The sequence below is a fragment of the Melitaea cinxia genome, chromosome 2 (genome assembly GCF_905220565.1).
Source record: "Melitaea cinxia chromosome 2, ilMelCinx1.1, whole genome shotgun sequence".
Taxonomy (NCBI): domain Eukaryota; kingdom Metazoa; phylum Arthropoda; class Insecta; order Lepidoptera; family Nymphalidae; genus Melitaea; species Melitaea cinxia.
In genome coordinates this window covers 6,381,738-6,406,604 of record NC_059395.1, presented here as the reverse complement: position 1 = coordinate 6,406,604, position 24,867 = coordinate 6,381,738, and the positions used below count along the sequence as shown (strand labels likewise).

At 33.0% G+C, this 24,867-nt stretch overlaps 1 protein-coding gene across 1 annotated transcript in view; it reads right to left on the bottom strand.

Annotated features, from left to right (window-relative positions):
• Positions 1 to 5,269: 5,269 nt before the first annotated feature.
• Positions 5,270 to 24,867, bottom strand: part of LOC123659016 (division abnormally delayed protein) — a 98,671-nt gene continuing 79,073 nt past the window's right edge. The window contains exons 6-9 of the mRNA XM_045594300.1: positions 6,309 to 6,556; positions 6,048 to 6,174; positions 5,579 to 5,744; positions 5,270 to 5,394 (exon numbers count right to left, since the gene is read on the bottom strand). Coding sequence (XP_045450256.1) covers positions 5,270 to 5,394; positions 5,579 to 5,744; positions 6,048 to 6,174; positions 6,309 to 6,556 — 666 coding nt within the window. The remainder of the gene's footprint in view (positions 5,395 to 5,578; positions 5,745 to 6,047; positions 6,175 to 6,308; positions 6,557 to 24,867) is intronic.

Below are 24,867 nucleotides of genomic sequence, written 5' to 3'. Positions count from 1 at the left end.
TTATTGAGATGTTTGTCAACTTTATTAGCCCCCTGGAGGCTTTACGGTAGAATGTCCGACCGACTTCAATTATGTATATCGACAAGTAATACAACGTAGGTAGACGAAAAATTAGTCAAGTAAATACGCATTATCAAAGATTACTATAAAAGTTGTAATCAGATCTCAATGAAATTTAAATGTGACATGATAAATATCGCCTTTCGATTAAAATAAAAATTATCAAAATCGGTACACCCAGTAAAAAGTTATGCGGATTTTCGAGTTTCCCTCGATTTCTCTGGGATCCCATCATCAGATTCTGGGTTCCTTATCATGGTGCTACTACACCAGGAATATCTCCTTTCCAACAAAAAAAAGGAATTATCAAAATCAGTTCATAAGCGACGAAGTTATCCACGAACATACATATATATATATATATACGGTCGAATTTAGTAACCTCCTCATTTTTTGAAGTCTGTAAAAAAATTAAAGGTTGTAATTAAAAGTTTATCATTATTTATTTATGTGTATATATTATTTGTATTAAACCAATCATTTTAATTTATTTAATTTAGAATATAACATATGTTTGCAAGGCAAAATTTGAAAACAAAGTATTTAAAAATAATCACTGGTCCTCGTCTCCAAATGCCTAGAATAGTGTCAATATTGCGACTGTATTTCCCTGTTGAAACGCAAGTCCTATTTTCTGAATGAAAGTGCACCAGCTCTGAGGGTGCAGCTTTTCGGTCATTAGCGGAGGCCATGAGTCAATTCTTTTAAAGACTTTTGTGAGCTGTTACTGTAATAGCAACACGTTTTGATTGAGAACGGCATAAAAGTAATTTGATAACGATGCGATTTTTAGAATTAATTAGTTTATATAGGTACACACAAATTTCAGCGAAAATATAAGTTGATCTCATTTTATAGGATGCAGGCCCGAAATTGAAGAAAATGTTATTTCAATATTTTTTAATTTAAAAGTGAAGCACTATCATACCTCTGTAAACTTCCTTTCTAATTATTTGATACTTTATTATAAATGGCTTCTGTGTGAAATATTATCCTCTTAATTCTAATAGTTAAGCGTGTTCGTGTTACTCTGAGTTGGAACTTATTCAGTTAATATTTTGTTAGTTTATCACATAGTCATTAAATTAGATTGTATTAATGTATTTAATTAAAGAGACATATTCAACAAATAAGGTAAGGTAGGTAAGCAAAGGTCTTCTGAATCTTTATGCCTATAAAGATTCAGATTTATCTACCAGTTAGTCCATGGACTAGCAAGTTTTACAGTAGGTAATCAAGCGAGAGCAAATATATATTTTAAGGAAAGATTTTTAACCGACGTCCAAAAAAGGAGGAGGTTCTCAATTCGACTGTATTTTTTTTTATGTATGTTACATCAGAACTTTTGACCGGGTAGACCGATTTCGACAAATTTTGTTTTAATCGAAAGGTGGTGTGTGCCAATTGGTCCCATTTCAATTTATTTGAGATCTAACAACTACTTTTCGAGTTATATCTAATAATGCGTTTTTACTTGACGCTTTTTTCGTCGACCTACGTTGTATTATACCGCATAACTTTCTACTGGATGTACCGATTTTGATAATTCTTTTTTTGTTGGAAAGGAGATATCCCAGATTTAGTACCATGATAAGGAAACCAGGTTTCGATGATGGGATCCCAGAGAAATCGAGGGAAACTCTTGAAAATCCGTAATAACTTTTTACTGGGTATACCGATTTTGATAATTCTTTTTTTGTTGGAAAGAAGATATCCTTAGTTTAGTACCATGATAAGGAAACCAGGATCTGATGATGGGATCCCAGAGAAATCGACGGAACTTCTTGTAAATCCGCAATAACTTTTTACTGGGTGTACCGATTTTTATAATTTTTAATTTAATCGAAAGCTGATGTTTGTCATGTGGTCACATATAAATTTTATCGAAATCTGATAACTACTTTTTGAGTAATCTTTGATAACGCGCAGTTACTTGAGTATTTTTTCGTCGATCTACGTTGTATTACTCGTCGATGTAATTGAAGTCGGTTTTTTTTATGTTTACGAGCAAACACAATTATTTCCTAATATCTTGAAAATTTTAAATATACAAAAGTGTTTACGAAATGTTGAAACATGGTGTTCTAGGAATCACTGACTAAGAAGATTTTGAATTGTTTTTAAATTGAAAATTGATAAGTGAGACTTAAATAAAGATACTTGCCTTATGGGTATATAGTTATAAACTCATTATGAAGACTTCTTAAAACGTCAATTTATGTTCAATACACAACTGTGCGCAGCTAAGTCATATTCAAAAAATAAGTTACGTCTTATATAGACAAAAATGAGATGTTACTTTTTGTTTTCATTATTTTCATATTCATTTATTAACTAAAATTTCGTCTGTTATAACGTTTATGGCTATTAATGAGAAGTTCCAAAATTCTAGAGTAAATATTATTTAAGTTTGAATAAAAGATTCACAGAACAGACGGAACTTCTGTCGCTAAATGTGTACTTTGCAAATTGTGAGATGAAAGCCAACATAATTATGTAGAGTAAAAACATTAATATAATATTTTTTACATTAAAAGGAACGAGAGTTCATACAATGTGTCGTATGAATAATATATCCTGAAAGGAGGTCGCGCACCTTTGTCATATCTTTATAAAACCTATCATACAAAACAAAAGGTGAAGCACGAGATATTTTTCCATATAAATTTTTTTTAAAGAAGAACACTCGAATTCTTATGAATACTCTTTTTGAAACGCTATGAATTCTGTCTATCGTATTATATCATTCATTTTTATACTCTGCTACCTGCGTCTTCGCTTGCGTGGACTACACAATATATACTATTCCGTTTGACTAGCTGTCTTAATGATGAAATTTTTTTCAAATCAGCACTGAAGTTTATCCATTACAAAAACAAACAAAAAATTAATATTTCCTTTTTGTTTTATTAGTAGGTGTTGATTTATTATAAAGGAAAGTATTAAAATTGAAATAAAACCAATAATGTATTGTACAGAGTTTATTTTCATAATATAAACACACTATCTGACCAATATGTACAAAAACCAGGGATCAATTTCTTGTTACCACGGATTCAACTGTCGTTTTAGCAAATATACATTTAATAGATAAAGCACTTTATGCCTTAAATTGAGGAAATAAAGTGTTATTTCATGTGGCTTGAGTTAATGTACAATTTGTCAAGCGGCTAGTAGGTAAGGGTAACATTGAAATGTAAAAGATTCCTTGCATGGTCCTCACGCATCTTCAACAATTTTTATAATTTACAACGCATTCAAAATATCTCTTAGATCACCATTATATGGCGATCTTAAAGCACAGTCAATATTAATATGACTTTCTAATATTTACGTATTTTTATTGCAATAAGTCGGAATTTTAATTAAATTAAACTCACTCTAAGTTGTCTACTAACAAAGAGTTGTAACGAAAAAGTAATTACGTTATGCGTGATGCAAATCACTAACACATAAGTAAAAAAAATGAAAAGTAAAATAGAAGTATCGGTAGTCTATAATTATTTTCAAAAAAAAAAAAATATCATATCAAATAAAGTAAATATTTATCAACTTATCATTCAAAGGTAATTTCTTTTTTTGAAATATACACGTAATGACTTTTGACTATTTTTATACATGTAAGAAAGCAGATAAAATAGTACACAAAGCCGGACTTAAAATGCTAATTCTCTAAACTACTTTAAGCTTTCAATTTCCGAACGAGAATCCAATTACGAATTTCCAACTCCTTTAAATATGTCTTTGAAGTAGGCCATTCTAATTCACAATTACATCTATTTCTACAATATTTCCAGTATTCGATTTATACTTTATTTGTATGCACATTTTATCCGAAATTATATAAATAATGAAATATTTCGCGATAACTTAAGCCTAATAAATCTGTATCACATAATATTAGATTAATTTATGACTTAATGATATTAATTATAAATAATAATATTCGTAACATTAATATGGCAACAAAACATGTTACTACCTAAGCGTCAAAACCAGAAGGTTTTTATGTATTTACATGTCTGTACAATTGTTTCTATATATTTTTTTATCACTTTTGTCTAATCGTTATACTTTTCTAATATATTTATTGCCAATCAGCTAGTTTTAACAATAATATGAGATTCTTTTTTTAATTATATTATCGTGTTTAATGTTACACGTGTAATAAACAGTGCTAATATAAATAACACAATATTAAAGACACAGTTCAAACATTTTACATGGACACAAAAACATTTTGTTCCTAGTAGATATGTTTTATCATCTTTGCTTATACCTATAATTTTAACATTTGAAAAATGTTTCGAAAATGAAAAATCACGATGACTTTCGCTTTTTATACTAAAAATTTATCCCAATCGCGACAGAAAAAAGTACATTTCAATATGATTTTAATAAATCTAATACATCCCGAATATATTTACAAAACGAGTAAACATTTTGATATGCTCTGTACATTACGTTTTAAAATGATATATTTTAAATGCATATTGTATCAATAAACTATTCACCGTAACTCCGATACTATTATACTTTGTAGTTAATTTGGAAACTTGTATTAACCATTAGTTTGAGACTAGCTACACAGGACACTTACAAATTACTAAACAATAATTTATTTATATTTTTATTTAAATAATACCAATTTCTCGTATCATTAATTGTCTTTTTAATATTAACCGACTACTCTTTAATAAGCAATGTAAACATACAAAAGAATAGTCTCATTAAATCTGCTGCTACAGAATAGCACGCGAGAGATTCGCCTCAGATAATATATCATAACATGCATATAATATATCATACATACATATGCATCAATCAGGAAAAGTAGGTAATCGTAGTAAGATTACGTTATCAAGGCTTATTTGCCTTACTTTATCGCAAGCTGATTAGGGACACATTATTAACAATTTAAGTAGTAAAGAATTCTTTAACTTTAACGATAAATCAAACCACTTGTGCATATCAAGTTATTACTAACTTTTCTTTAGCCAAGTGAGAATCCTGATAACATACATTTCAGTCGGGTGTTTATAACAGGTCCCTAATAGCAAAATATAGCTAAACCTCATTACGAATCCTGTAATATCCACTACTATGTAGCTTGAGTCTAATCGTTCGCACCTCACACACCACTGCACATAAATGATATGAGTACGCTAATGTTCACTGAACTCTGGAATTAATTCATGTTCGGACTAGTTTAGGTGAAATGGAGGTTAGCGCTGATCATCGCAAGACCGATGAGGGTTATGAATGGCCTGAATGCTGTAGCGGAACTCGTTTTTGGTGGTGATGAATATGTCGTCTCTTCATACGCTCTGCTTCCTGTTGGAAAAGATATATAAAGTTTTATTACGTTGAAAAGAAGAACTTTTGCAATTGTTATAGGTAAATCTTTGTAAAATAATAATACTGAAATAATAATTTTTTAAATTGTAGATGTTAAACGATTTCAAGATATTATAGTCTCAATGGCGGTTTGTAAAATTTAAAGAATATTCTATTTTACCTAAGCCTTCTACTCCAGAGCCTTCCTCGCCAGAGCCTTCTGCGTCATAAGCTGCGTCATCATCAGTGTAACTTCTGCCTGATCCTGATCCTTCATCACCTGCTTCATCTCCTTGCATGAAAGCCTCGGCTGCTGGAGTCGATCCCCAAGAATGGGATACTAGCAACTGTTATAAAAACAGAAAAAAAATTCAGACAGCAAATTCGTTTTCCGTTTTATTCGTAACGAATCCGCAAATTTGTATTTTAAAAGCTATAAAAAGTCTTTTGATGTCGAAATCATAATTGCAATAAGAAAATTAATCTTTGAAGTCTTTCTCGGAAGTTCGCGTCATGATACAGTTGAAATATTAATGTCCACAAAGTTTTGTAACACAAAAACTCGTACGGTTTTCACTCAAAACACTCATTTATGAAGTGTAAAAAAAGGGTAAATGATAGTGATATCTAAATCTGGATAAGTCATTCACCTGTCTAGCTTGTCGCAACCTGTCGCCTAGAGCCGCCACTCTTGAGTCTTGAATAGAGGTCGCCGTTATCTCTGGATTATATTTTTGGTCACTTAGCGACGCCGAGGCGACGAGGGCTTTCGTGTACCTTAATTAAATTTTACATTTAATTACACACTCATTATTTATTTACTTGTATATTAATATAATTAGAGATATAATTTGGAACCTTATCGTAGAATGAAAAATGGCTTTCTTATTATGTAGTATCAATGTACTCACTCTCCAATTGTTTCTCCATTCCAGCAACGATCATTTCCTTCATTCGCAAAGTCAGGTTCATCGCACAGTCGATCAGATATACCACTGAATAATTTCTTGCTGTCGGCAAGGGTTGCCGCGAACTGGAGCAGTTCCGTATCTGGTGGAGGAGCACGGAGAGCATCTCTCCTCGTCGCACCGGGAGTCGGTCGTGGGGAAGTCAAGTTGGGAATATCTAATGTGGAAGGTGGACCACATTCTTGTCGAACCTGGGGCAAAAATAGAAATTTGTTACTTTTGTCCGAGTTATGATAATAGCGTGTTTGGTTTATTACCTGTCGCATAGTAATAATAAATATACGATTGTAACAAATAGACTAAACCTTTTAATACAAAGGCATTACTTTATTAATGTTATTATAATCAATATAATAACTTAAGGAGGTGGTAAAAGTATTTGCTTTATGCTTTGTGGCTACGGCATTAAAGAATATAGCCACCCCCTCTCTTCCCGTGGGTGTCGTAAAAGGCGACTAACGGCCGAACCCAATATTCAATCTAAAGATAGAGATAGGTAGTTATCATCGACTGCTAATAACTAACTATCTATCTTTTGTAGTTGTCCCAATAATTCGCATAGGGGACTACTATCTCCAGTTAACTGTAGATAGACCGGCTACCTGAGCTCTTCCTTACATTCCAGTATACACAGCGTCACAGACGGCCTCAGTTATGTTACACAGATGTTTTATAGTATTTAAATTTGTCATACAAATTTTATTCATATTAAAGTAATCTTGTTTTATAAAAATATGGACAAATTAATTTTTACATAGACTTTTTAATTTATAATAAATGATATTATTTTAATATGGAATCCATGGTAAATCTAGTAACGGAACGTTTTAACACGACACGAAAAGACGCTACGACACCATTACGCTTTATTGAATCGTCGTTTCGTTTGTATTTTTTTTTTACAAATCAAAATTCAAATTATACAAATCATTGCAAATTATACAATCATTCACCAAATTTTTTGTTTTATTCACAAGATGAGTAAAGTAAGTATTATTTCACAAGAAACTTATTATTTTTATTCAATTAATTGTTGCAAAAGAGCAATATCACTTGAACTACTACTAAAACTTGAGTCTGCCATTATTTTTCAATCGAAATTAATTTTATTTTAAACAAAGAAAATACTTTTTCAATTAATAAATCTTAGTTATCCCCCGAAAACTATAGATCGGATATTGTTGTTACTAAAGATAACCAACGCTACTGACAGATAGAACTCTATTATTATTGGGACGCTTACACTGTCATTTTCATACGATCCTCTATCATCATATCTCTGGTAAGCTATCCTCCCTCTCGTCGATAGACAGCTTTGAAGGATAGGATTGCCTATCGTCGACAAGTTTATTGAGTCAGTAAAATGAATGATAGATAGATATTTCTGTCTCTAGTAGGACATAACCAGAGATAGATTGAATATTGGGTTCGGCCGTAAGGGATAACACAGTTCCAATATCACCTTGGAACTTAAAAAGCCGACCGATGGCAGGATAACCATCCAACTGCTGGCTTTGAAATACACAGGCCGAAGACGGGCAGCAGCGTCTTAGGTGCGACAAAGCCAGCCCTGCGGTCACCAACCTGTATGCCCAGCGTGGTGACTATGGGCATAACACATGACTTCGCGCCGTTTTTGGTGCGAACTTGTGGAGGCCTATGTCCAGCAGTGGACTGCAATAGGCTGAAATGATGATGATGATGAAAAATATTTTATAAATCTACTTAAGAAATAATTTTAAATATTTATTTTTATGTTACTTTTTAAAACTGCGGCGATATTAAAATAGTTCGCAGTAAATTGGCACAATTTACCTTATAGCGAGCCTACAATTAAACGTACACACTAGAAGAAACTCTCTTGGGATTTTATGTTAATTACAGTAGCAGTCGAGTCAACTCGCGTTCTGTAAGTAAAAATACGTGCCTGTGTTGTAAAAAGCTAAATATATCGAATTATGAGCGCAATAAAAAACTCTAATTACTTTTGCTAGAAGGCTTGCATTTCTAATTAGGGTTTTGCGTAGCGTTTGCGTTGATATTGTTTTATGTTTCATATTTTCGTAATAATGAGATTTATATTTCATAGGGATACGCCGATGCAAATCTGTCATTTTTTATGGATGTAAAATTACATCCTGAAAACTTATAATTATAATTTTATAAAAGATGAACTTTATATTTTTATTCACATTTTTGCAAAAGTTACATACGATTTTGTTTGTCCTTGGAAAACCATATATTAACCTTTTTAATTTTTTAATAAAAATGATTGGTTCAGCCTTTTATTTTAATTTTATAAAAAAAGTAGATATCTATACTTTTTAAGCATTTAATATATTAAGTTATTAACTAAGCTTTACAAATCCGTTACCTTTGTAATACGTGTTAAGTAGTGAATATATTTCATCTAAGTACATGATATTATCGAATGAGTATGAAGACGAATTACGTTTATCGATATTCATATCATTTGTCAGTTCGCAATGCGAATATCTCTGACGGCACTCGTGCGGAAATAGAAGTCGTGTGAACGCCCTAACCGACGCGCGACAAACGCAAATAAACTACGACGGACCTCTGCACCGCAAATAGTCGCATAGCTACAACAATCTGTTTATTGCTATCTAAAAACTGCACAAAATTGTGCATAATGAACTCGTACGCGGTTTAGAATTGCACGATTCTGCGGACAAGGAGATGGTAATCGTATACCGATGTCACGTTCCAAACAGTAAAATTGTTCAATATGCACAACAGATAAGCAAAATAGCTTATTACTTAAGATTTAACATATTTTTAAATATTACGTTGCAGCTATTATTAATTAATTTATTTTTGGTTGTTCATTACTTTGTTAATTTTGTCTTTAAAATGTGTTCATAATAGTATAGTCAAAATAAGAGAGGGGTATTTGTAAGATGCCATTAAAATGCTTTCTTCTTAACGTAGTAAGGAAGTGTATAACAGATTACAAAACCGTATAAGTAGGTAAAAGTTTATTACAAATAAAAGTTTTTAAACTTCCGCTTTTTTCGATAGCGACTTTCCAGATAATTCTTTGCATTAAAAAGTAGTTAGTAATAAACATATATTTGAAAATTATCTGTAATTTTATTAAAGTAAAAAGTTAACATTTAAAATTTGTTCAAGAAAATAGTTTTGATTATCTCATGTGTAGATATGAGAGTTTTTGTGAAGACGTGTCTCAAACAGTATACTAATAATATTTTTTAGAGCATTCTAACGAATGAAGAGCGAGACGCTAAAACCAAATATAATATTTATAAGAGCTTTTATTTTCTTCTACTTTTGTCTGCTGGTAGTGTTAAAATATTAATAAAAAAGGAACGAAAGCGACCTTTGTGTTCCTCGTATTTTCAATATTTATTAGACATTCAAGATGCCTTTACTTATTCATATGAATTGCATATTATATTATGTACTTAATTCATTTTTAATATAACATAAAATAGAAGTTAAGGTTCATATAAAAAAAAAAAAACTTACTTTTATATTACATCGCACACACAAATACATACATTTTAAAATTCACATATTGCAGTTTGTTAATAATTTATACTTTAAGTCAACTCAAGTTAAATTATAAATAGATTACTATACTTTATTTCCTAATTAATTTTCTCATATATTATTACACGTCTTACAAACGGGATGAAATTGCCTTACGATTATTACTGTGCAGTCAGCGTGCAGGATAAAAATGATTACTCGGCCGTATAATGAGACTACGGGCTACTCGTTAGCACGAAAGCAAATCTTACGCTCAACGTGTTATTGTATTGTCCTTGATGGCTGTCGGAGGTTAAATGGCAATTGCTGTGCGTGAAAAAAGTGATAAAATGTCGTCCGTCTATTCAAACATTTGTATAGTTGTTATGTCATTAGTTAAGTTATGATTATTTAGTTATTTATACTTTATTCATCATTGTCATCATCATTCCAGCCTATTTGCAGTCCACTGCTGGACATAGGCCTCCACAAGTTCGCGCCAAAAATGCGTGAACTCATGTGTGTTGCCCATAGTCACCACGCTGGGCAGGCGGGTTGGTGACCTATACTTTATTATATACCATAAATAGATTTTCAATAAAGCTAAGAACTATTTATTGTACAAAGCTCAGACTTATGTATATTTAACCATTTTTTTCCAGACGAACCAAATAATAATAATTATATTAAATTATCCTTAAAAATGCTACTTTTGTAACTTTTGTTTATCTTTATATATTGAAATATTTTACATGAAAAATATGATTAGAAAAAAACGTACAAAAAAAGATCGATGTGAAGTGAAAATGATTATTTTATTACATACTATTCCGAACTCAGAGCGCATATTATAAAACCCATAATACAATATATTATTGTCCTCATTGCAATGCGGCCCTTAACACATATTTATATTTCATATTGTGTATTATAACATACATATACATATGTATACGCTTACTACAGTTGGGTCTTTTCATATTCCAAAGCGTTTCATTTAAATATCTTGAATTAATTTTGCTGTACTTTTTTTATAAGTTGAAGCAATTTTTGGAGTTATGTCGTAAACTTAAAATAAATTATCATCAAAATACAATTATTCTTTATAGCCAATAATATAATTTATATTATGACTTAAAAAAAATTGTGAATTAAACAATAATTAAACTACAAGATAAAAAAAGAATAAAAATTAAAAAAAAATCTATTTCACTTATCATGTTAATTTTTTTAGCAATGACAATCAAAACAGCTTCATGCAAAAAAAAATAGTTTAAATAAAATATACTAGCAATACCCTTGCGAATAATTCGCACTAAATAAGTAAAAAAATTACCGACCGTCAGTCGTGTTGACGTTGTTTCAAAATTAAAGCCGTTATATATAATTTTAATAAATAACTAATTTACAAATATATAAGCAATAATTATTCTTTGACGGTTCGCAGTTTATGTCCACTTTCCTGCGAACCGTCAAAGAATACTTATAACAAATGGACACAACGATAAATAATAAGACATAATATTTTTTTTGTTGTTGATGCCGGTAGAGCAAGCAGTAGTCTATAAAATGATATATAATTATGTGGAATAATTGTGAGATTTTTTCTAAAAAGGGAGGCAAACATGTTATAACCTTAGCGTATTATAATATATGTATATGATAAAATATATTACGTTGATGTCATCTTCGTGTTATGTAATATTTGATAACTTCATAACTTAAGGTCTGTGCTTGTAGGAATATCAATTCAATGAGATATCCTTTCAAGGGAATCGTGACTAACCTCATTGTTCCAATGTTTAATTATAATAATTGTAACACCAGGCGTCTTTGTGCGTCTTTATACTGACTCATGCATGCATTCATTAAGACAGCGTTTGGAATGGATTTACTGAAGAATACATAATGCATATAATACTACAAAAAAATAGTTAGGAAGAAAATAATTTTGTATTGAGTTAAAGTCAGAGACATTAACGTGTGTTACTGTAAGTTGATTAAAAATATCTATTTAGCTAAAGTTCTTTAGAACTGTACATCTAAATGCTTAAAAATATAGACTTTTTTTCTGTTTTATACTATTGAGTTTACAAATAAGCGTATCGTCCGTCTGGAAAGCTGTTATCTATAATCTATCTATAATATATATAAACGCGAAAGGTCATTCATCACGAAATCTCCGAAACTATAAAACCTAGAAACTTAAAATTTGGCAGGTAGGCTCCTTATAGGACGTAGGCATCCGCTAAGAACGGATTTTACGAAACTCGACCCCTAAGGGGGTAAAACGGGGGTTGGAAGTTTGTATGAAAGTCCTATGTGTTTGAAGTACGAGACTTGAAATTTAAAATGTATGGTTTATAGATGGTGAGATGGTGTCCAAATAATGTATCTTTAGAAACCAACTCCCTTTTGGGGTTAAAACGGGAGATGGTAGGTTGACTCACTCATCACGAAATCTCCGAAACTATAACACCTACATACTTGAAATTTAGCAAGTAGGTTTTGTATAGGACAAAAACTCGACACCTAAGAGGATAAAACGGGGATCGGAAGTTTGTATGAAAGGCCTATGTTTTTAAAGTAAGAGACGAAATTTAAAATGTATGCTCTATAGATGGTGAAAAGGAGTGCAAATAATGCATCGTAATCTATATATATATAAGTGAAAGGTCACTGACTCACTCATCACGAGAGCTCAAAAACCGCTGGCTGGTCCATCCATCCAGGATGGACAAAGATGAAATTTAGCAGGGAGGTAGATTATAGTTAGTAAACGTCCGCTAAGAACGGATTTTTTGATATTCCACTGCTAAGGGCGTTTGATTGGGGTTGATAGTTTGTATGAAACATATACAGCAGCTATAAGTTTGCCTGCTAGGTTATTTACACTGCAGCCTGAAAATAAAACTAAAAATGTGGTATAGAGAGGTTTTATAAAAATAACTAATAAATTATACTAAATTGTGCCTTCTAAAAAATTACTCAGCGTGATAAGCATTTCAAGTGACTGAAATAAAAAAATAATTTGCTTAAACATCTTTATAGTAATGCATATCTTCATAACCACGCGAACGTAGTCGCGGGCAACAGTTAGTGTATTATAACAATAAATCCCCAAAAATGTATGTGATCGATTCCCTCAAAATTTACTGAACGGCTTTTCATGCGGTTTTATCAATGGAGAGAGGGCTTCAAGAGGAAGGTTTACGGAACGACTAAGCCGATTTTGATGAGATTTTGAGTTTCACTGAAAGTTTGCCGGGAAAACTTTGTGACTCACTGATTTAAACGCGGGCGAAGCCGCGGGCACAGCTAGTAATTATATATAAATATATTGTTATATTGCGGAAAACCGGGATGTCTTGCGCGAACTGAGTGAGGCCTTTGTCCAGCAGTGGACTGACTGACTGACTTGATATAACTCTTAAACAGATAGTCGATTCCGTGTTCATCATCATCATCATCTTCACTTTAGCTTGATACAGTCTACTGCTGGACATAGGCCTCCGCAAGTTCGAGCTCCTCATGTGTGTTTACCATAGTCACCACGGTGGGCAAGCGGATTGGTGACCGCAGGGCTGGCTTTGTCGCACCGAAGACGCTGCTGTCCGTCTTCAGCCTGTGTATTTCAAATCCAGCAGTTGGATGGTTATCCCGCCACCGGTCGGCTTTTTAAGTTCCAAGGTGGTAGTGGAACTATGTTATCTCTTAGTCGCCTCTTACGACACCCACGGGAAGATAGGGGGCGGCTATATATTTTATTGCCGTAACAACACAGATATTTTGTCCAAATGAAAGTCCAGTAATAAAATAAAAAATAAATAAAACAACTACCGCAGGTTAGCTGGAAGAGACTTCTTCTAGAGTTATCTCTACCGGCTTTCTACATATAAATTATATAATGTGTATAACGCCTGACTGAGCGCAGTAGTCAGTGGTCGTCGTCCGGGCTACATCTGACGCCCGTTAGCAATAGTTTTCATTCATTAGTTTTGATGCATATTGGAAAATTACTAAAATCGGAAACATCGACATTTTTTTTATTGTCCGCTAAACTTAAACACGCCAATACGCCAACACGCCAAAATACCATAACTCCAACACGCAAACACGCCAACACGCCAACACGCCAACATGCCAACACGCCAATACGCCAACACGCCAACACGCCAATACGCATATACGCCAATGCGCCAATACGCCAACACGCCAATACGCCAATACGCCAACACGCCACACGCCAACACGTCAACACGCCAATACGCCAATACGCCAACACGCCAACGCGCCAACACGCCAACATGCCAACACGCCAATACGCCAACACGCCAATACGCCAACACGCCAACACGCCAATACGCCAATACGCCAACACGGCAACACGCCAATACGCCAATGCGCCAACACGCCAATACGCCAATGTCCAATACGCCAACACGCCAACACGCCAATACGCCAACACGCCAATGTGCCAATACGCCAACACGCCAACACGCTAATACGCCAACACGCCAACACGCCAACACGCCAACACGCCAATACGCCAATACGCCAACTCGCCAATACGCCAATGCGCCAATACGCCAACACCCCAATGTGCCAATACGCCAACACGCCAAAACGCCAAAACGCCAAAACGCCAATACGCCAACACGCCAACACGCCAACACGCCAACACGCCAAAACGCCAAAACGCCAACACGCCAACACGCCAACACGCCAACACGCCAACACGCCAACACGCCAACACGCCAACACGCCAACACGCCAACACGCCAACACGCCAACACGCCAACACGCCAACACGCCAACACGCCAACACACCAACACGCCAACACGCCAACACACCAACACGCCAATGCGCCAACACGCCAACACGCCAATGCGCCAACGTGCCAACGCGCCAATGCGCCAACACGACAGGACGCCAACAAAAACACCTGATGGTAAGCGATTACCAGAAGCATTGCAAGCGTGTTGCCGACCTTACCCCAAATCTCCCCGAGGAGCTCTGGTCACCTTACTCACCACAGAAACACAACAATCATTTATTTATACTAACCTATATAACCATTTATCCATTCCGTACTCTCATTTATTTTATGATATTGAAAAATTAAAACGAAAAAGGTCCAAAGAAAAAAAAAAAAATACATTTAAGTTGTTACATAGCGAGCAATGAACACTTTGTGACCGTCACAAACAAAAAAAAACTGTGTATTTATTATTTTATTTATTTATTGACAATTGACTTATATATAAAATTCTCGTGTCGCGGTGTTTGTAGTTAAACTCCTCCGAAACGGCTTGACCGATTCTCATGAAATTTTGTGTGCATATTGGGTAGGTCTGAGAATCGAACAACATCTATTTTTCATACCACTAAGTTAAAAGGGGGGGATTAAGGGGGTTAATAAAATATATGGCAAAACAACGTTTGCGGGGTCAGCTAGTAATATATATAAACGCGAAAGGTCATTCATCACGAAATCTCCGAAACTATAACACCTACAAACTTGAAATTTGGCAAGTAGGCTCCTTATAGGACTTAGACATCCGCTAAGAACGGATTTTACGAAACTCAACCCCTAAGGGGGTAAAATGGGGGTTGGAAGTTTGTATGAGAGTCCCATGTTTTTGACGTAAGAGACTTGAAATTTAAAATGTAAGCTCTATAGATAGATGGTGAAAAGGTGTCCAAATAATGTATCTTTAGAAATCAACCCCTTTTTGGGTTAAAACGGGGGATAGTAGGTCGGCTCACTGATCACGAAATCTCCGAAACTATAACAGCTACAAATTTGAAAATTGGCAAGTAGGTTCCTTATAGGGCATATACGTTTGCTAAGAACGGATTTTTTGAAACTCGACCCCTAAGGTGATAAAACGGGGGTTGGAAGTTTGTATGAAAGTCCTATGTTTTTGAAGTAAGAGACTTGAAATTTAAAATGTATGCTCTATAGATGTTGAGAAGATGTTCAAATAATGTATCTTTAGAAATCAACTCCCTTTTGGGGTTAAAATGGGGTATGGTAGGTTGACTCACTCATCACGAAATCTCTGAAACTATAACAGCTACAAATTTGAAATTTTGCAGATAGGTTCCTTATAGGGCGTAAACATCCGCTGAGAACGGATTTTACGAAACTCGATCCATAAGGGGATAAAACGGGGGTTGGAAGTTTATATGAAAGTCATATGTTATTAAGGTAAGAGACTTGAAATTTAAAATGTATGCTCTATAGATGGCGAGGAAGTGTCCAAATAATACATCGTAATCTATATATATAAAAGAGAAAGGTCACTGATTGACATCACGAGAACTCAAAACCGCTGGATGGTCCATCCATCCAAGATGGACAAAGATAAAATTTGGCAGGGAGGTAGATTATAGTTAGTAGACGTCCGCTAAGAACGGATTTTGCGATATTCCATCGCTAAGGGGGTTTAATTGGGGTCGATAGTTTGTATGAAACATATACAGTAGCAACAAGTTCGCCTGATAGGTTATTCATACTGCAGCCTGAAAATAAAACTAAAAATGTGGTGTATAGAGAGGTTTTATAAAAATAACTATTAAATTATACTAAATTGTGCCTTTGAAAAAGTTACTCAGAGTGATAAGCATTTCAAGTGACTGAATAAAAAAATTATTTGCGTTAAGCATCTTAATAGTAATGCATATCTTCATAACCACGCGGACGTAGTCGCGGGCAACAGTTAGTGTATTATAAAACAAAGTTCCCAAAAGCGTATGTGACCGATTCCCTCAAAATCTACTTAACGGATTTTCATGCGGTTTCACAAATGGATAGAGGGCTTCAAGAGGAAGGTTTACGGAACGGCGAAGCCGATTTTGATGAGAGTTTCACTGGAAGTTTGCCGGGAAAACTTTGTGACAAACTGATTTCAACGCGGGCGAAGCCGCGGGCACAGCTAGTATTATATAAGAACGCCAGCAGCTTCGGACTAACATTATCACGTTGCCGATCTTATTCTAACAGTTTTATTTGATTTTGATCCTTTGCAAGACTCCAGTGTGGCTGATATGAATTATGAGCAACATATTTCTGTTATACCCTAAAAGGTTCGGTTTGCACAGTTTTGGTACGTACGTATTTAATTTTGTATTTTAGTTTATGTAAAAGCTTAATAAAATTATAGATCTACACTATTGATAAGTGAGTTGGACTCCATTTCATGTTAATCTCTTGATAATGATGCAGTGGGATTATTCGTAAGTAGCTCGTTTACTTAATTTTTTATGAGCAATAACGTAGTCATTAAAGACGGTTCTTTTCAAATGTAATAAAACGTCATGGATGAATTTACGATTTAATAGTTAATTTGATGACAATGTTTCCGAAGATTACCAAATCTTTTAATTAGAAAAAAATACTTATACAAGGTACGTTAATTTGAGATATTATATTTATACATTATTATTGATACATGTATCAAATACGCAAGACGTTTGCCTAGTAAGATATTCCATAGTTAATATTTCAGATTCGATGAGGATGTCAAAAATATGTTTTTATATTTTGTTGAACGCATATCAAGAGTTACGTGTTGGTGGTCAATAGAGAAAATATGTGGAGGAAAAATAACAAACTTTTGACTCTTTTTAATTTTTAAATGACTGCTTTAGTCCGTGTTATGTTATTTTGTAAGAAATATAATGTGTTATGTTTTATTTTCGACCGTTTTTAGCCTCTAGACTAATAATTATTGTAGGCACCTAGCATATTTATTGACCCCACTTGTATAAAGTACAAATATTTATCATAATCAAGTTTTCGATACAGTAACAAAGTAATTGGTCATCTATAAATGATGTTAGTAGATTGAATTAACTGATTTAAAACAAATATCGGTCGCGTGGGCGTACGATATATAATTAAAACGACCGTATGTATTGTATATACAGTTGCGTCCGGCGTTGCGTCAGATCGATCAAATGATGTGACAAAAAATATAACTGAACTTATTAATGGACTGTCGGATATTCCGTTTATATTGGCTTCGTATTTTTAATGACGCGCAGTCTAGATAAAACTTTATTTCTGCTTCGATTTTGAAGACAGTTTAAAACTAACAAAAAAAAAATAATAATAATAAAAGCCTTCTCCATTTCGAACCGACTTCAAAAAAGGAGGAGGTAAATGGTTCGATAGTATTTTTTTTTCTTTGTTATGTACATTACCTTAGAGCTTTTTACTGGGTGAACCGATTTTGATGATTCTTTTTTTTAATCAAAAGGTGGTGCGCGTCATTTGGACCCGTTTAAATATACTACAGATCTTACAAGCGCTTTTCGCGTCATATCTGATAATGCGTATTTACTTGACTATTATTTCGTCTACCTACGTATTGCTACTGGTCGATGTAATTGAAGTAGTTTTTTTGCTTGACGTTAATTCGTAATATTAGACATTTCTATCGTAACGGCAGTAAAAATAAAAGATAGTATTCGTAGTAAGAATCTCAAGTCAAATGTATATACCTATGTGATGTGCTTTGCCACGTTTAGTTTATAAACTACCAAAAGAATTTATCGTTTTATTTTCTTTGTTTTTTAACCGACTTCCAAAAAAGGAGGAGGTTCTCAATTCAACTGTATTTTTTTTTAATGTATGTTATATCAGAACTTTTGACCGGGTAGACCGATTTCGACAAATTTTGTTTTAATCGAAAGGTGGTGTGTGCCAATTGGTCCCATTTAAATTTATTTGAGATCTAACAACTACTTTTCGAGTTATATCTAATAATGCGTTTTTACTTGACGCTTTTTTCGTTGACCTACGTTGTATTATACCGCATAACTTTCTACTGGATGTACCGATTTTGATAATTCTTTTTTTGTTGGAACGGAGATATCCCTAATTTAGTACCGTGATAAGGAAACCAGGATCTGATGATAGGATCCCAGAGAAATCGAAGGAAACTCTTGAAAACCCGCAATAACTTTTTACTGGGTGTACCGATTTTGATAATTTTTAATTTAATCGAAAGCTGATGTTTATCATGTGGTCACATATAAATTTTATCGAGATCTGATTACTACTTTTTGAGTAATCTTTGATAACGCGTAGTTGCTTGACTATTTTTTCGTCGATCTACGTTGTATTACTTGTCGCTGTAATTGAAGTCGGTTTTTTTTTTCGTTTGCGAGCAAACACAATTATTTAATCAACAGTATGTTTGACGTCGACCTTATCCAGAATTATTATTAACATAATAATAGCAACAAAAAAATAACTATATTAATATTCTAAATATGGAGTTAAAAAGATAATATAGTGAATAACGAGGTTCGATGTCTGATGATCGGATTATACCTCCTGCTCAGTCGATTCATCACGACTAATACCGCCAATAAGCGCATCCGCTGTGGAACACCAAATATATTAGTTTAAGCCAGATTCGTGATTCATAATATTATTGGTGGCATTATCAATTAGTCTATCGCCAGATTGTGTGAATTGAAATCGATGATGTATATCTCTATATTAAATCGGAAAATGAAATGATATTTACGATTGGATTTCAATGATATGTAGTTTTTATTTTTTATATTTCATCAATATTTTCATTGATTTAAATTTACTTTTGGCTTATTTCATGTCGTAAATTTTTTGCTTTATCACGAACATTTATTATGAAATATACTGTATATCAACAAAGTTTAGACGAAATTAATAAATTTATAAGTAATGTTTTTCGATAAAAATAACTATTACTTTTGAAGCCTACAAGTAAATAAGATTAACTCTTGTAGTTGGTGTTTCTTTACATTGTTCGTAGACAGTAATGACATTAGCTTACTTACTGTTCGTGGTGAAACTGCAATATAAGATAGCTGTAGCTGTATTAATACCTGTAGTTTAATGATGTTTTTAGCTAATATTACATAGGATGGAGAATACAAGAAGAAGATTAACAAAAAACACTAATGAACGAACATTAACTTGAAAACTACCAGTAAAATACCGATATAATAACTAATATCCGCTAACTTTCACCTTTGATCCGAACTGGAGAATAAAAAACCGGTCATTTTAAAATCAGTAGTGGGCTGAAGTTATCATGGCCATAAAGAAACTATCGAACGTTAATAAATACGTGTGATGCGGCCGTACATCAATAAATTGCGCGTCGGTTTCGTCAAGCCCGGCGCCTACGCATCTCATGACCCAAGGCACGAGCTTAAAGCACGTACATCATTCATAATTTATTTAATCACGTTAGTCTCGAATTCTATTTTCGAATATATTTTCATTCGCATCTAATTTAATAAAAGGATTAATTGTTGTTTTGATGTTGAATTTTAATTTTATTTCAGTCTGGTTTTGTTAATTAATACTTAAAAGTAAAATACAGTCGAATCTCGTTAGTTCGAAACTCAGGGGACTCGAAAAATATTACGAATTATCGAGTGTTCGAAATATCAAATGGTTCGAAATTTTTGAGATAAAATAAATAAAACTTCGAATTATTAAGTGTTGATCAATTATTACATACAAATTTATTAACTGCTATTCTTTAACAATGACAAAAGTCAACTTTCTTCTCACCTCCCTCTACTTTTTAGATTTACTTCTTATTTTCAGCAATCGTCAAGCATTTATACTTTTTAGGACTCATAACTAACACAAAATTTTAATCTGTATACAAACGAAAGAGTAACAGTAACTGGAACATAAGTAAACAAACCAATTCGTGCGGAAGTGTGTATCAAACTAATCATAATAAAAAAAAGACTCGTGTACGACTATACAAGTATTAACAAGTTTGAACTTGTCTCGAAATGTGCCTACTTACAAGCTTTCTGTTTTTTTCTTTCTGCAACTTTGAATTGCCGAGTGCTTGACGCCGATGACGTCGTTTTGTTACGTGGCAATGTTTTTTTTTGTTCAAATTACCAAGTGTATAAAAATGTATTGATTTATTTCGAAATATCAAGAGATTTTATAGGGAACTCGTGATGACTTTAAATTATCGAGAGGTTCGTATTATCGCAGGTTTGAATTAACGAGAGTCGACTGTATATTGTTAGGAAAGGAAAGCTGAAAACTATAACAAAGGATATACAATAATATATATATTTTTTTCTTATCGTGCATGGTAACTCACATTATAACTTAAATATTAATAGTTGCATTGAATCCGATTTGCCTATAACTCGGTTGCGGTATTGTATATAGAAAGTTAGCACGTGGGCGGGCGCTGGCGCTACAAACTTGCCTGACGCCGCAGTGCCGGAGCCCTGATTGCTTTTTAACTTGTACGTCGCACGGACAGTGTCAACGACTTTTTAATATCATTTTACAAAATTTAGCATATTTCTTCTCTATAATATTTTGATAAGTTTATTTTTCATTCAATATAAAGATTAAATGTGAATCTGTTTGACCCTCGCTATCGAATGTCAGAACATTAAAACTTATCGTGACATATTGGATTTCAATAATCAATTTGTTATGGTTTAACGGTCAGTGGGATGAAGTATTTTTATTGGCAATAAAAACTGAACTAACGGTTATAATAAAGATAACATTCAATGGATAGTACCTATTATTGTTATTATTTTATATGCAATCTCTATTGAAATTATTGACTACTAGTGGTCGCCCAGTGGTCGATTTTCTACCATAATTAATTTAAATTATAAGTCTGACCATTATTAACCCGAGTAGAAATTTTTTCGTGTTCCTTAGAAGGACCGGACCGGGCATGCCTGATATGGACCGGATATGGTATGTAACGCAGAATATTTGTCTGGACCTGATCAGAATGAGATGAAATTGCCTGATCGGGTCTAGATCAGAAAATCTCATTTCATCCTGATCAGCCGGTTCGGTTCGGTCCGGTTTTAAAAAACACGAATGTATATTCTTGAAAAAATTGTTTAATAAAAAAAAGCGAATTGATATTATAAAGATGTTACTTAATATAATCATTATGATATTTATTTCCGTTTATTATTTCCAATGTATTATTTATTTATGTTCTTACTTTAAATATCAATTATTTTAATTTAATTCTATATTATTAATTAATTATTTAATTTATTAATTAAATTTTATTTATTATCTTCTAATAATTAACTACTAATTAACTATTTCCTATTACTTACGACTGCTCCACTTAGTAGAAATGGACATCCTGCTAAACTGTTCTGATAACTGTATATATACTAAGTGCGTTTAAAAACACTGATAGCGCGATTCAGGCTCAGTTCGCGTAATTTCTTTCAGGCTATCCTGATCTGGACCGGACCGGGTCCTGATCCAGTATGCCTTACCATACTTGATTATATTTTACATCAGGCTGTTCTTATCTGGACCTAATAGAGCTTGCCGGATCTGGCATGCCGAATTATATCCTGATCCGGTCCAGATACATGATCTGATTGAGCCTGACCTTTTTTCTAGTCGGGAAGGTTTTGTAGTCAAAGACTATACTTCTATAATAATAAATAAGAGAATATATGTGCGTATGTGTGTGTGTGTGTGTGTGTGTGTGTGTGTGTGTGTGTGTTTGTGTGTGTGTGTCAAATACATAGTAGTGTCTGTAATGTATTTTATTGATTTAATATATCTTTATGCATAATTTAAAAAAGTATAAGCATTCTGCACTGCTTGTCTATATAAACTATAAGTATGCGAAATTTCATACTTCTTTGTCCGCGCAGTTTTCATAAAAAAGGGTTACAAAGTTTTTGCTTCACGTATATAGAAGATTCCAAACGATTGTGTCATATACTACAATTTTATTAGTTTTATTCCACGAAATAGAAATGATGTTTTATCTAAAAATCTAAGTAATGCACGTTACAAGAAAATAAGACAAAAATTTGTTTCGTTAATTGCGATATAAAATTTTTTGGTCATTTAATAAATTACAAATTCGGTACTAACAGTAAGCACATGGTACCTTGATAGCATTATATTAAGTATGGAACTCTCATTATACATTCGTCGGTAGTAAGTTCATCGTTAATCACCTTGTGGTAAGCGATTGCGTCCTTTGTCAAACGGTTGATCAAACATTGTGATAGTATTGGACGTTTGATTGACGTGTTTCTGTAACATTCTACCTTTTCGACGTGTTGATGGAAAAGTTGTTTGATGGTATGTATGACAGTTTCGTCTTAGAAGGCAGTCAAGTCAAACAAGAACTCAGTTGCTAAATACACGACATTAAGAATAAACAAACAAAATACATGTTCGTCAAATTTGATTGATCTTGCTTGATCAGTTACAACGTTGATCAAATCGTAAAGTCAGTAAATGTATTCCACAATTTGATCGTTCTTAAAAGAGTGACTGCGGGGTTTCTTGTTATTTCTTCTATACTGAATCTATATTCGGTGGTTACTTCACATTAACTGCAATCAATCAATGACGATTAAAAAAAAAGTCTGAAGTCTACTTGAAGTATTCTTTTTTTTTTAATTATACAGACATGACTAAACGTTATACTGACTATTACAACTATTGCTATAGTTTTAGTATAAAGCTATATAACTAGCACAAGCCTATCAAACACAACCTCTACACTGACTTGTGTGACGTGTAAAATGAATTTCTTGTCTACTGTAAGATTCGTTTTTGCAACTGCATAAAACTTACCACATTTGAAAATTGCGGTTAAACTGTTAAAACTTAACTCAGACTTTAAATAAAGTTTAACTGTCTACGCTTTAGTAATGTAGAGGCGTGGGGACACAAAATAAATTATTGTTACAAACTATGAATGCTTATGGGACTTAATAGTTTTAAGTGGAATGTTTGAATTATTTTAATGTTTACTTTTTAGCAAATTAAACAAGTAAATGTGTAATTAATTTACTTATGTTCAGATTTTTTTTTAAGATGTGTTGTGTGTTTCTGATGTATGAGTAATTGGAGTTTGTGTCTGTACTGTATTTACGTACGTGATGTCTATTAGAATGAAAATCCTGTAAATAATATTAACACATATTACATCAGTTATATTTAGTCACAAAAAGAACAGTATGTCTCTGGTTCCCACACTAGGATTCCCTGTGTCGTGGGGTCCAGTCCCTTCCATTAGCTTAATACGATTCCGTTAGTTTAAACAAAAACAAGGCATTTAAAGTTTATAATTTAAAAAAAAATGTATCTCTAATACATTGAGTAATAATACGTATTAATAATACGTTGAGTGTTAAGTGTTTATTTATTTATTTATTATTATACTAGCTGCCCGGACAGATTTCGTTCTGTCAAAAGTTAATAGTAAAAAGTATTTTTGTATAAAAAACCTTCCGTGGGCCTTAGGGAACATACAAACAAATAAATTTACCGAATTGGTCGAGATATTCTCGAGCTATGCGCTTAGCAACATTCATTTTTATTTATATAGATTATATATTATGCCTACTTATAGAAAAAAAACATAAATGCTAGTGGAAGACTATACATATGATATTTTTTGTATTTATTACATATTATATCGTATAGTAGTAGTATAAATACAGTAACGATAATAAGAATATTTTAGAGCATAAAAAGGCAAATCATAAACAAAGCATCTTTTACATTAATTATGATAAATTCAATAATAATAATTCATAACGTATATGTAGTGCCGTCAACGATGATTCATAGCAACATATTTTTTGAACTACAGACAGATTACAAAACAGGTAGCTTAAATATTCGATTAAGAATAAATTAGCAAGTTATTATCGTGTACGCTAAGCTCCATACAAATCACGTTTTGATTCTCTACTAGTATACAAATAACTTTACATGTTTATTGTGGGCGTGCAAGATTATAATTATTTGATTCTAAAAGTAGTTCTAAAGCATTTCTTTTTCACTCTTTCAAACGCGTGCTCAATGACATTTTCCAAAAGTTTTATTTTAGGACTTATGATTATCAATGGATCACTGATTTAGGAATGACTGCCATTGCCATTTTTATTCGTTAGTAACACATAATTATTAAA